At 52.7% G+C, this 13,997-nt stretch overlaps 1 protein-coding gene across 2 annotated transcripts in view; it reads right to left on the bottom strand.

Annotated features, from left to right (window-relative positions):
* The window catches only part of IKBKB (inhibitor of kappa light polypeptide gene enhancer in B-cells, kinase beta), a 51,216-nt gene that overhangs the window by 14,736 nt on the left and 22,483 nt on the right, over nucleotides 1–13,997 (bottom strand). For both annotated transcript variants that reach the window (XM_010846376.1, XM_010846377.1), the window contains 3 exons: nucleotides 4,884–4,972; nucleotides 3,756–3,845; nucleotides 999–1,123 (listed from right to left, as the gene is read on the bottom strand). In XM_010846376.1, coding sequence (XP_010844678.1) covers nucleotides 999–1,123; nucleotides 3,756–3,845; nucleotides 4,884–4,972 — 304 coding nt within the window. The remainder of the gene's footprint in view (nucleotides 1–998; nucleotides 1,124–3,755; nucleotides 3,846–4,883; nucleotides 4,973–13,997) is intronic.

Here is a 13,997-nt window from a genome sequence, read left to right as displayed (position 1 = left end):
GACTTTTCCCTCTTCTGCTTTCTGAAGGATGAACCCCGAGAACTTAGCACTGCTCCAAACACTAAAACTGGAGATAAAAAATTCTGGACAATGGTCCTATCGTTTCAGTGTGTGGTCCCTCAAGGAATCACTGTGAATGAACCCTAATGGGTTCAAGGGAACATGAACTTTTAAATGATGCATTTCAGTAATGATTAACTTTTATGTATATAATGAACCACATATTAGTATTACAATTAGAAGAAAAGTTTAAAAATACAGAGTAGTTTTTAAAACCTTGATCATATTCCTTATTAGAAAATATCTTTTCGGCAGTATACCAGGTCCACTGTCTGATGCTTTTAAATCCAAATTTCATAGTTTCTGGTCTTTCGTTTAGATCTTTAATCCACTTTATTTTTGTGTACAGTGTTAGAAAGTGTTCTAGTTTCATTCTTTTACCAATACAGTATATTAATGCATATATATGGAATTTACAATGATGGTAACAATGATTCTATATGCAAAGCACCAAAAGAAACACAGATGTGAAGAACAGACCATTGGACTACGTGGGAGAAGGCAAGGGTGGGATGATATGAGAGAACAGCCCCGAAACGTGTATACTGCCGTATGTAAAAAGAAAATTTGTACTGAGGTGCAGTAATATTTGTGCACAATAAACTTTCATGTACATACGTCCCATTATTTGTCCTGTGAACGTGCCCTTTGCTTGTTTACCACCACACACACACACACACACTCTGTAAACACACTGGCTTCCTGCCCTGCACAGAGCAGTCATTTACAGGATGGGATCTGGGCTGTCAAGGTTCAGAATCCAGGGCTCTTGGAGCTCAGGCTGTACTCACGCTGGGTCCCAACAGGACTTCCTTGGGGTCACAGGTCACAGGGGTCTCAGGCCCGGCCTGGGGCGCCCCACGAGACCGGGAAGGGGAGGCGGCGTCTGGCAAAGGCAGGGGACACCCTCCCGGGGGGCGGGCCCGGGGCTCACTCACCACTGCACCGGCTGCCAGTTGGGCAGGAAAGGCCGGAAGCCGGTGATGCACTCGAAGGCCAAGGTGCCGAAGCTCCAGTAGTCCACGGTCACCGTGTACTTCTGCTGCTCCAGCAGCTCGGGGGCCTGCGGAGACGGGGGGCACACACCTGAGCTGAGCCCGCGCTGAGGGGCCACCACGGGGGAGCGCCCGGCACCCTGGCCTGCCCCACGCTCCCCGGAGGCGCCCGGCACCCTGGCCTGCCCCACGCTCCCCGGAGGCGCCCGGCACCCTGGCCTGCCCCACGCTCCCCGGACCCCGTGCTGAGGGGCCACCATGGGGGGGTGCCCGGCACCCTGGCCTGCCCCACGCTCCCTGGACCCCGCTCTGAGGGAGGAGGTGGCCACGAATTGGAGGGTAGAATCTAGACTCTCTGATCTCATCCCGTCCCGGGGCTGAAAGAAGGGCCTGCGGCAGGGGCAGGGGGGTTTTGGTGTGCTGTGTACCCTTCTCCCGGGCGCCGTGCAGGGCCACAAAGGGAAGTGATCCAGGCCACAGAAACCCGGGCACAGCGTATGCAACGAATGCCAGCCAACCCCCTAACGTGGTCCACGATGGGACAGAATGTCACAGTCGAGCAGTGAAGGCCAGCTGCCCAAGCAGTCAGGCTAGGGTGACAGGAAGCTTCCCAGCACAGGCGGGGCTGGGCCGGCTCAGGGTGCCTGAGGGCAGACGTTCCGGAAAGGACCCTGCGGCGTGCAGGCAGGACTGAGCCCAGGCTGGGGGCAGGCAGGACACGAAGGACCACAAGCCGAGACGAAACTCGTGGGACGGTCAGGTCGGCCTCTGTGTCTGGTTCTGGACAGAAGTTTTGGCCCTGCGAATGGTCAGAGCTCAGGCCCCGCATTCACTGGCACTGAGCCGACAAGGGGTCCAGAGGACACAGGGCAGGACCCTCAGGACCCCGCTCCATGGGCACAGGTACTGAGTCACAGCCCCAGGTGCCCACCCTGAAACCTCTACCCACCAGAGCAGGGGATGAAAGGACAGCGTCCACTGCCCAGCGGGGGTTAATGGGAGTGTGGATGCACTCACAAGGACCTTCTCTTTTTTATGTAAGACCCAAGTAGGCTATTTAAGCTCACGGAGCCCAGGGGCTTTCAACTTTCTTTCATTTTTCTTTTATAAACCGCAGACTCCGTTATTCAGTCCACATTTCCTGGTCATCACTTACATGCAATCTACCACTAAGTCCTGCTGAACCTGTTCCGGCCTTTCTTGTTTTTTTTTGTTATTTGTTTGTTTGCTGGTGTTTTGTTTTGTTTTTGCCGCACTGCGTGGCTTGTGGGATCTTAGTTCCCTGACCAGGGATCAAACTCTGGCTCTTGGCGGTGAAAGCGCGGAGTCCTAACCTCCCCAGGGAGGCCCCTCTCTCAGGCACTTCTTGAGCCGTCCTCCACATCCTGACGCTGCCCACCGGCTCAGACCAGCCCGCCCCAACGGCCTCCATACCACTCGCCCGCTGCCTGCAGCTCACCCTCCACATTGTGCCAAGTGTGGTCTCTTCTGAAGGTAAACCTGACTCTTCTCACGCCCAAGACCCTTCACCGTCCCTCCAGAGGTTTCAGGATCAAGTCTGGAGTCTCTAACGCAGCCAGCGAGGCTCTGAATGACCTGTCCCCCGCCTCCCTCTCCAGCCTCAACCCGAGATGGCCTCCTCCTCCTCTGGTTCCGGCCGTGCCTTCTGGGCGCCTCCTGCTGCCCCACTGCCTGGAGCTCCCTCTTCGCACCCCCAGTCCCTGGACGTGCAGGCCCAGCACCGGGTCCCCCTAACGTGTCACAACATCCCGCGCTCTCCCTTCGCAGTCCTTATCACAAGTCCAACCGCTTCATCATCTGTGTACCGGGGCCTCGTCCACCTTCTTCCTAAACTCTAAAACGACGCTTGCAGCTTGTCTGCAGGATGTGAGGAAGAGCTTCCAGGAAAAACAGGTTTGGGAAGCACTGGGTTCCAAGAAAAGTGGCTTTCTTGGTATAAGAAAGAAATACATTTAAGTGCAAGTTTGATGTATGAAGCAGGGCACCCAGAGCCAGCGCCCTGTGACGACCTGGAAGGATGAGGTGGGGAGGCCGGCAGGTGGCGGGGAACTCAGGATGTGGGCGCACACATGTATGCCTGTGGCTGATTCATACTGATGTGCGACAAAAACCATCACACTATTGTAAAGCAATTATCCTCCAATTAAAATGAATAATTTTTTTTAAAAAGCCTTAAATATATGCATGTGCAATGTGGCTTCCCCCCACAAAAAAAATAAAACATAAAAAGGAAAAACTACAGGTGGTCAGTATTTCTTGGATGAATGGGGGACTCAAATAGAGCCACAACATTCAGACCAAATAAGAAGAAGAAAGGGTGGGAGCTGGAAGCCAGCCCTCTGCTCGTGGCCCCCGAGATGTGGCATGGGAACGGAGAGCCCTTTGGAGCGGCGGGAGCCTGGTTTAAACTCTCTGGGCTAGAACACCGCAGCATGGGGGGTCACGGGACGCGCGCGGCCCAGGAGCAGAGCCCTTTAGACGCGAGAGGATGACTGCGCCCCGCCTGGGCCTCTGGGAGGACGAGGAGTCTGACCTCACACACCAGTGTTTCCTGTGCCTCCAGGAGTCATCCAGAGAGCCGGCAAGCTCAGACGGCAGAAGGTGAGGGAGGAAGCAGAGCCCTGCGGCCACGGCCTCCAGAGAGAGGCTGATGCGCAGACCTGGGAACCCGCCTCTTACCAGGTACTGCAGGGTCCCCACGAAGGACGTGCAGAGGCTGCCCTGGTCCAGCTCCTTGGCGTATCCCAGGTCAATAATTTTGTGTATTAACTGGAAGAAAAATCAAGGAGGGGGAGACATCTGAGGGCTCCGCGAGTCCGCTGTCCTTCAAGAATCCTGAGCACCTCTGCTAGCGCAGAGGGTGTATCTCTGGATTCCCAGTCCTAAGACCCCAAGCGCCTAAGGACCGCCAAATAGGCAGGAGAATGCCCTAGACGTGGTAGGTTCAGGCAAAAGAAACAACGCAGAAACGCCAGGCGCGTGTCCCCCCTTGCCTGGCGAACACCTGCTGGAGGAAGGTCAGAATTCGGTGACCACGCACCCCGAATTCAGGACTGCGAACCCTGGACTTGCCGTGACGCGAAGGACCAGGTGGGCTTCCTTCTCAGTAAACACCTTAAATTCTCCAACCTCCGATAGACTGCCGGGAATGGGTGTGAACAGGGACAGAGGTGAGGGCCAGGACGGGCGTGGGTTACGCTGACGGAAGCCGCGGGGGAGAGATCAGATGGCCCACGGCTGAGCGGCTGCATTCCACTCGTCTGAGCCCTGCTCGCCACCCAGCTGAACAAACATGGCCCAGCCCTGCGGGGAGGTGATCCCACACCTGAGCGGGGGGGCCCCTGAGAGCTCTGGGGAAACTGCAGGCTGGACCGGGCCAGCTCCAAATACATCCTTTCGGCCACGTCCAGAACCCACCTACAGCTGGATTCTCTGTGAGCTTCAAAAGCTGAGGCTCCCAAACAAACGGAAAACAAAAAACATCTGTTTCCAAGAAGTGCGAGGCCCCAAGGCTGGAGGGGGTGGCAGGTGGAAGACAAACACTATTTTTCTTATCAGATTCCTGCATCTTGGGATGGTTAACAATGTGGTCTGTTCAAACTGGCGTCAACTTGCGAGCCAGAACTTGGTGCTGGATTTTGTTTCGATTCAAAGAGCACTCCCAGAGAATCAAAGCAAACGCATGAGCAAGGAAACCCAAACATAAGCAGGCACGCAAAGCGCATTCCTCGCCCCCGCTGCCTGCCCCCAGCTGCTCAGCCCACGCTCCCCCGCCCCTCCCCAAGGCTGGCCCGCAGGGTCACTCACTCTCTGCTCCCCTTGCTGCAGGACAATGTTTTCTGGCTTCAGATCCCGATGGATGATTCTGTTCTCATGAAGGTATCGAAGTGCAGAGGCTGAGAGGGTGGAAAGGGGAGTGAGTTCCCGTTAAGCCTGGATGATGCCTTTTACTCGGCATTGCCTTCCCAGTGAAAGATGGTTATTGCGTGTCCCGGACACACACCCCGACTCCGTGCAGGGGCTCACAGCAGGGGCGGTGGGGGACAGGCCCACAGACGCCCAGCCAGTGAAGGGAGGGAGACCTGGCTACGTGAGCAGAACTTGGGCCAGCACCAGAATCTGCCTGGTTCGGGTAAAGAACTCCGAGCCTTCCATCCACGAGGTCACCACCTCCCGTTTCGAGCAGCGGTTCTCAAACAGCACAGCCCAGTCCGGCAGCATCAGACTTGGTACACAGAAACGCCAAACCCTCGGGTCCCGCCCCAGGTGGAGTGAATCAGAAACTGGGGGGGGGACCCGGCAGTCTGCTCTCTATCAAGCCCTCCAGGAGGTGCTGATTAACTTTGAGATGGGGACCTTCTCTGGTCTAGAGGCTCGAAAAGTAAATTCTGCAGGGTGGGCAAGGGAGACGGGCCCTCTGGGCAGACAGCACTTGGTCATCGGATGCAGAGGATGCAGGGCAGAGCTGCCTCCAGGGAGGAAGCTGGGTAGGGTGCCTAGAAGGGGAGAATGGGGGGCGCCTTCAATACATCTGCCGGTCCAGCGTGCGTCTGCCATGTGCCCCGTCCTCTGCTGGGCTCTGAGGGCCGTGAAATAAGGGAGGACGTGGTTCCCAACTTTAAAGCACTCAGACTCTAGCTGACAAGAAAGCAGCCCGCACCACCCGGCTCACTCGCTACCGCAGCCTCTGCTGTGAAGAACAAACGTGACCACGTGAGCCAGGACAGCCAAGGCTCAGACCATCAGGATGTGGCTTTTACCCCTAAGAGAGGTTTTAACAGAAGTCCTAACAACCTGGATGTACCACAGATGAAAGAAACAAGAAGTATTAGAAAGAGATAAAATGATCTTTATCTGGAAATGATCTGACTCTAAGCGTAGAAGACTCAATAGACTAAAAACTGGGGAAAATGTAGTAAGTTGTCTGCAAGCAAAACAAGTAGATACAAATCAACAGTTTTTGCCCTGTCATAGATCCAGTTGAAAGAAAAAAAAAATCCCATTCACACTAACAGCAAAAATTCTAAAGTACCACAGGATAAATTTAGCAAAAAAAAAAAAAAAGCGTCATGGGAGGAAAACTATATGGCATTAAAAAAAAGCTAAACAAATAACACAAAGAGGTTTTAAAAGTTTGTGGCAACTAGAGAAAAGAGTACTGAGGGTCCTTAAACAGCTAAAAATAAAGTTACCAGATGAATCGTATATTACTATCTCTAATAAAACTCTAATTCAAAAAGATACACGCACCACTGCATTCACTGAAGTGCTATTTACAACAGCCAAACACGGAAGCGACCTAAACATCCATCAACAGATGAATGATGAAGAAGATATGGTACACGCACAATGGAGCATCACTCAGCCGTGAAAAAGAACGCAACAATGCCTTGCAGCCACATGGATGGACCCTGAGATTATCACAGTAAGTGAAACAAACCAGACAGACAAAGATGAATATCACATGGTATCACTTACCTGTGGAATCTAAAAGAAAATGATACAAATGAACTTACACACCAACAGAAACAGACTCACAGAGGCGGAAAACAAACTTAACCGTCACCAAAGGGGAAGAAGCGGGAGGGATAAACTAGGAGTCTGAGATGAATAAACACCCACTACAGAACATAAAAGAATCAACAAGGCCCTACTGTATAGCGCACAGAACTATATTCAATAGCTTATAATAAACTATAATGGAAAAGAATGAAAACTACATACATACACACATATCTATAACCGAATCGCTTTGCTGTACACTTGAAATATTGTAAATCAACTACACTTCACTTAAAAAGAAAGAAAGAAAAATTTATGGCAAAAGATACTATACAAAGAGCAAAAGACCAAAAAAGGGGGAAAAAATATCTGTAACACATATGCCAAAAACATGCATCTACAGACAAAAACTCCTACAAGCCAGTAAGAAAGCAACGCAGGTGTTAGGGAAGCGACACTACTATTTTCAGAATCATAATGTTATGTTACTTTTCTAAATTAAAAAAAAAAAGCTTTTTTTTTTTTTTTACTTTAAAGGAACATAAAAAAACCCAAAGAAGTGGGTTAGACAGGTGCTTCCCAGGATTTTAGATTCAGGCCAGAAGGATTAAGGATAAAGACTAAGGATGGGGTTCAAGAGAAAATGACCATGTTTTTATTTTCCGAGCTTAGGCACATTTAAAAATAATATTATCTACTATCAATAGAACTAAGCAATTAGTGATTTACTAAAGAAAAGACCATTCTAATAACAAAGAAAGAAAGCAAACCAGTAGAAAAACTGGCAAAGAACACATGAAAGGGGAGCTTATAGTAGAAATGAAACACGGACCGCAAGCAATTACGCGGTTGCGTACGAAGTCGCTCAGGCTCACTGGCCGTCCACAAAGCACGCATGAAGGGAACAACATGCCTTTTCACTTCTTCAAGCAGAAGGAATTTCAGATGAGATGTGAAAGGCACTCCCTACATCGCTGGAAGGAGTAATAACTGCTGTGCAATTGGGGGAAAGAAACATGGCAAAAGCTATTCCATTTTAAGACGTACGTATCGTCTGACCCTTTGCTTCTGCCTCTGGCAATCCAGCTTACAAAGCCAACAGCACCATCACCTACAAACACGGGTGCGGACTGCGCAGTGTCAAGTGAGATCATTAGAGACTAATGAAAAGTCACCCATCAGGGAAGGGCTAAAGGAATCACGGGAAATCCACAGTATAACTGGCAATTATTAAAAATTATCTACGCTTATATTACCTGACTCAGAGGGATGTCCATGTTGTAATGGCGTGAACCTCTTTTTTTTTTATTAGAGGCAAAAAAAGGTCAAAAGCAAAAGCGATAACCACACTAAGAAAAGTTTACTAAAGGGTCTGGGCCAGGGCATAGCAGGGAAGGGGTGCACCCCAAGGGGGAGGAGACACCCTTCGCAGAGCCCAAGGGGCCAGACATGCTGTGTGAAGACCTCGTGCTGAGTGTTTTCTGAAAACACAGGGAAACCCCTGACACACAGGGAAACCCCTGACAGTTAAACACCCACCTTCCACCTTCTCAGGGGCATTCCAGCCACACATTAGGTGAAATCGCACTCTCACTGAGTCTGCCCTTAAATCCAGCCTTTGACCGTAGAGTTTCAACATTTCACACTTGTTCCCTCTTCTTTGCTTTCACAACTGGGCACAGCAGATTGGCTTAGGCCCAACAAATGTCCAGATGAAGCAACATGCCCACTGCTCTCAGAGGGTACACCCCATATGCCACCCACCTTGTCTGCTGGGGGACTTCCCTGGCCATCATGGCCACGGTTCAGATGCCTGTCCACTGCAGGGGGTGCGGGTCCATCCCTGGTCGGGGAACTGAGATCGCACGTACCATGGGGCGTGGCAAAAAAAAAAGCCTGGTGCTTCTCACCAGCACTTTCATTTTGGTTTTATTGACTTTTACTAGGGTCAAAGCGCAGTGTGAAAACAGGCTCTGATAACCGTCTGGGCACGACCCTGCACACGGGGACACGGCCTCCCCTCACGTGAACTCACGCCAGCGGGGAGCACCTGCGGGGAGGATGGGGTGTGTCTGCTCAGCCCCCGAGGCCCCAGGGCCCGTGCGGCTGTGTGACATGAGCGTCAGGGGTTCTAACACAAAGGCGGGGCTCCGTTTGTCCAAGGCCAGGGTACGTGAACGTTGAGACTCACTGTAGTTTGAACAAGTAGGAACGCCCAGGCTAAGGCAAGGCCTGTGATGTAGACGTGAATGTCCCACTGAGAGTGACGTGGGGGAGGACGAGCGGGGAGGTGCCCTGAGAAGCCCCTGGGAGGCAGAGCACTCACATCAGATGGAGGGCACAGCTCAGTGCCACGACGCTCGAGAGCCGTGCCCAGGTCTTTAGGAAGATGGAGGCCAAGCCGGTGACCCAGCCGGTGACCCTGTTAACAGCGGGCTCTGCTTATGCTGAAGCCACTGCTCGTAACACATCTGAGCTCTCATTTCAGGAAGTCCCTCGTTTTCAATACTTTTTGTCAACCTAGTCAAACCTGGAATTAGACAGTCCTATATATAGCGTGTGTGTGATATACACACACTGCATACGTATACACGCTATTACTGTACACACACGCACACTACATACGCATATTGACAATCCTGTGTATGTTGTAACACACAGTTTCTTACACTGAGTGAAATGGTCAAAACGCTGACAGGCAAGGGCTCGGTGGCAGCGCCCCTTCCAGGATCAGTCCCTGAGAGGCTCAGTTCGGTCTGACTATGCCTTATTTAACAGAACGGGACCACGGTGGGGGGGGGGGGGGCCGGTGTCATGAATCAGAATTTTCTCAAGGCGAGAGAACTTAATTTGACTTAAATTAGATGGAACATGAGAATTTGAGATGGAAAAAAGAAATACCTGTGTGTCTGAAACTTTCTTAAAAGTCAAAGCCCCTAACAACAGAGATACTGCAAGCGCATAAAACTGGAGAAGTGGCCCACAAGCATGAGAGCCTGCAGGCTGCACACTCCCACGGTCCCGTGACAGGAAAGAGGTGCCGAGTGGCACTCCGTGTGGACTTTACCCCATGCAGCGGCACCTCCTCAGACAGACGCTGCCCCGGGGGGTCTGCATCAAGCACCGCGGCCTCCTGGGGCCTTGGCAGGAGCGGCACCCAGGTCTTGGACTCCAGCTTCCCGCCGGCTCATGAGGGAGACACGGACATACAACTGCAGACTGTGCCGCTCCTGAGTTCTCACTGATGAGCCAGAATCCCAAACCACGCTCCAGAGATGAGGGAACAGACAGGACCAGCTAGACTCCCATGCAGAGAAGCGGCTGTGTGAGGACTGTCCACGAAGCCTACTGACCACACCCTGAGCTGAAAGGGACCACTGAGCTCTCCTGAGGGTACACTTGCTCGGGATACACGCCACGGGGAGGAAATGCAAAGATCGATGGACCAGGGACGCTCCAGGTGGTCCAGCAGTTAAAGAATCCGCTTGCCAGTACAGGGGACACAGGGTCGATCCGTGGTCCAGGAAGATTCCACGTGCTGTGGAGCAACCGAGCCCGTGAGCCACAGCTACTAGAGGCCACACTCTGCAACAAGAGAAGCCCCCGCAGTGACAAGCCCACGCACCCCACTGCAGAGGAGCGCGACTCGCTGCAACTGGAGAAAAGCCCGCACACAGCAACAGACCCTGCGCAGCCAAAAACAAACAAATAAATAAATTAAACAGTCATAAGACTTAAAGATCACAGACCAGCAAGCTGACACACGGGTTAGAAGAGACAGAAGAGACAGTCACCAGTCGGTGGTTTAAGTCACCATGACGGAGAAGGGCAAGAGGACATCTGTTCACTCAGTAAAAGTTGGCTGTGAGCCTACTAAGTGCCAGTCGCTCTGATGTCACTGGGCTTTCCAAGCAAGACGGGCTGGTAGGCCAAGTGCGGAGGTGTGGAGAAAGATCCAGTCCCTCTAATGGGTTCTTGGCTAAAGGAGAGCCTGTGACTCACGAGCGAGGTGGCAGGGCGGTGTTGCCAGTGCTGAGAGGGAAGCGCAGAGTCACCCTCTCTTCATCCTGCCATCCTGAACAAGTGTCTTCTGTGTGGCTGCAGCTGTCGAAAATGTGCCGCTGGATCGAACCATTTCCGTCACTTACTGATCAAATAATCTGGTCTACACGGCATGGCTCATATCCTAAAGGAATCCTAAGGAAATCAGTCCTGAATATTCATTGGAAGGACTGATGCTGAAGCTGAAACTCCAATACTTTGGCCACCTGACACGAAGAACTGACTCCTTGGAAAAGACCCTGACGCTGGGAAACACTGAAGGCGGGAGGAGAAGGGGACAACAGAGGATGAGATGGTCGGATGGCATCACCGACTCGATGGACATGAGTTTAAGTAAGCTTGGGGAGTTGGTGATGGACAGGGAGGCCTGGCGTGCTGCAGCCCGTGGGGTCACAGAGAGTCAGACACGACTGAGAGACTGAATGGAACTGAACTGAACTGAATCTGGTCTACAGGCCTCAAACCCAGGGTCAGTCCTTACTGTCGAGGACAGGCAGAGGTCATGCAACAAGAGTACTGGGTGGAGGAGGCCACGAGGGCAGCAGAATCCGAGAGGGAGGCCCGCTGTGCTCGCTGGGCCAGGGCGGTCCCCACGGAGGGGCAGGCCAGGGGAGGGGCCGGCGCAGCATTCTGAAAGCTGTGCGTGGGCAGAGGCTCACGAGGGGACTGAAGGGCGGGTTTTGAAATGGGCTGCAGCGAATCAGGAGAGACGGGAGGCTACGAGCTTTGGCCTCGACCTAGCGGGGGACGGGGACGGACGTGTCCTCTCAGAAGCACAAGGGAGTGATCAGTCAGTGGGAATGGGCGCCCAGGACAGTGAGGTGCTAGAACGACTCTGAATGAGTGGAGGCAGTGGGCACAGGAAGGGAAAGCAGGGTGTACACACGAAGGAAAAGACTGGAGACTTCAAACAGGGGGAGGGGGCGCGGGGTGGGAAGAGGGGCAGATCCTAAGAAGAGATGAGATTCAAAGTCGGCACCCATGTCCGGGTGACTGGCAGAAGACGGGGCCAGGGATGAGACAGAGGACGTCAGGAAGGGATCGGGTTTAAGGAAGACATCGAGGACTTCACCTTGGAAGTGACTTAGGGAGAAGCACCACGGAGACGTGGATTCGGAGCTGAGGATGGAGGTCAGGGTTGAAAACAGACTTGGGAGAAGATGCAGTTGGATTGAGATGTCGTGAGAAACACCCGGCACACGGATACTGGAAGCAGCGGGCGGTCACCAGGTGCAGAGAGGGACACACAGGTAGGGGAAAGAACAGACAGACAGACAGCATCGAGACGAAGCTCCAAGAAGAGGATGCAGGAAGGGAGAGGCCAGGGGACCCCGGGGAGCCGTCAGGCTGGGGCAGCACAGCGAACGTCAGAGACATTCTGGGCGGCCTTTCTGAAAACCAAAACCCAAACAGTGACGATGCAATACTCAGAGTTAGAAGGGACCCTGGGGCTCACCCAGTCCACGTGCTCATTTCAAGCTGAGGACACGCAGGCCCAGAAAGTCACCTTGGTTTTCTAGAGAGGAAAGGCCCCTGAACGAGGAGGCAGAGCTGGGGGAGTGGGGAAGGCTAGGTCTGAGAGCAGCTCTTTCATTCTGATTATGTTTGTTAAACCTGGTTACTTACGATTTTCCAGGTACTCTATATACAAATAATCTGAATTTCTGAGATGCGGTAGTCACCTTTCATGACAATCAGCAGTGCAGTCAGAACGTAGGTATTCAACAGAACAAGCAAGAAAAGCCACAATGAAAGGAAACAGAGCAGAAAGCCAGGGCTCTGAGTCCCGAAAGCCCTGCGCTCCCTCTGGAACCCTCCCTGTCCTGTGAGGTGGACAGACTGGACACCTGCTTGGAGACGCTTCGACGGGGACAGACAGTGACTCAGAGAGCAAAGCACAGACGGGACAGCGAGCAGGGGCCCTGGAGGCTCAAGGACAGGGCAGTGGCTCACCACCACTCCCCGGCCGCCTGGAGAACCAAGATCAGTGCAGAGCCAAGGTCCAGGAGGGCCCCAGGGATCGCTTACTGTCCCATCCGGCTGGCCTGGGCGTGGGCAGTCCACACCCGAGGCAGCAGAGACCCCGGCCTCCAGAGCAAGCAGGAGTTTGCTGTCAGCCGGCAGAAGGAAACATATGGCAATGTTTTCCAGAGGATAATGAGTCCACTGAGTTACAACTTCCTTGAGCTATTTTAAGGTCGCTTTATGTGGAAGACAGATCACTTCCAGCTGCCTCAGCACCTGTCTCCAGACCTCTCAGCAGCATAAGCGCAATGTTCTAACAGGCCTGCCTGTCCTGGCGCAGGAAATGGGCTCACCCACAGGCTTCCTGGGCGTCTGCTCACTTGCTCATGTGCACTCTGCAAGATCTTCTCGGGCAACATGAAGCTCCCTGGGAAATGCCTGTGTCTATCATCCTGATGCTGCTCTGTGTGGGCATCTCTGGGAGACAAGTGGCACCGGAGAGGTTAAAGCTAAGTAGGGGTCACCGGCCAGTCAGACCTATGGTGTTTCCAGTAGTCATGTACGGATGTGAGAGCTGGACTGTACAGGAGGCTGAGCACCAAAGAATTGATGCTTTTGAACTGTGGTGTTGGAGAAGACTCTTGAGAGTCCCTTGGACTGCAAGGAGATCCAACCAGTCCACCCTAAAGATCAATCCTGAGTGTTCACTGGAAGGACTGATGTTGAAGCTGAAACTCCAATCCTTTGGCCACCTGATACAAAGAACTGACTCATTTGAAAAGACCCTGATGCTGGGAAAGACTGAAGGTCAAATGAGAAGGGGTTGGCAGAGGATGAGGTGGTTAGATAGTATCACCCACTCAGTGGACATGAATCTGAGCAAAATCTGGGAGATACTGAAGGACAGAAGAGACTGGCGTACTGCAGTCCATGGGGTCACAAAGAGTTGAACACGACTGAGAGACTGAACAAGAAGAACAAGGAGTCCTCCAGAGAGGGCCACGTACCCACCCCGGGGCAGGGGTGGGCTCTGGCCATATCTGCGGTCAGCCTGGCAGGGACCAGAAGGGCAGCTCCACAGAGGGACGTGGGTCGGCCCTTGGGACTAACTGGAACAAAACAGGCTCAGGAAACGTTCCAGAATACAAAAGAGTTATGTGAGAGGAACTCCCAGAAACCCTTTGAACTTGGGCTCCGTGACGACATTGTGCAAGAGCAATAAACTTTATGAATCTCGTACACAAATCAGAAAAGGGACTGAAAGGACAATCTGAGCTTATCAGCAACCCCCCAGCCAGGTGGCCGGACGGCATCCAGGAGGCGGCAAGGGCGGTGGTCTGAGCAAGGTCGGCCACTTCCGGGGAGGGACATCCCGGAAGACGGCCACCCGCC

Source organism: Bison bison, unplaced genomic scaffold (assembly GCF_000754665.1).
Source record: "Bison bison bison isolate TAMUID 2011002044 unplaced genomic scaffold, Bison_UMD1.0 scf7180017864236, whole genome shotgun sequence".
Classification (NCBI taxonomy): Eukaryota; Metazoa; Chordata; class Mammalia; order Artiodactyla; family Bovidae; genus Bison; species Bison bison.
The sequence above is the reverse complement of the archived record's forward strand: the minus strand, read 5'-3'. Positions and strand labels throughout refer to the sequence as shown.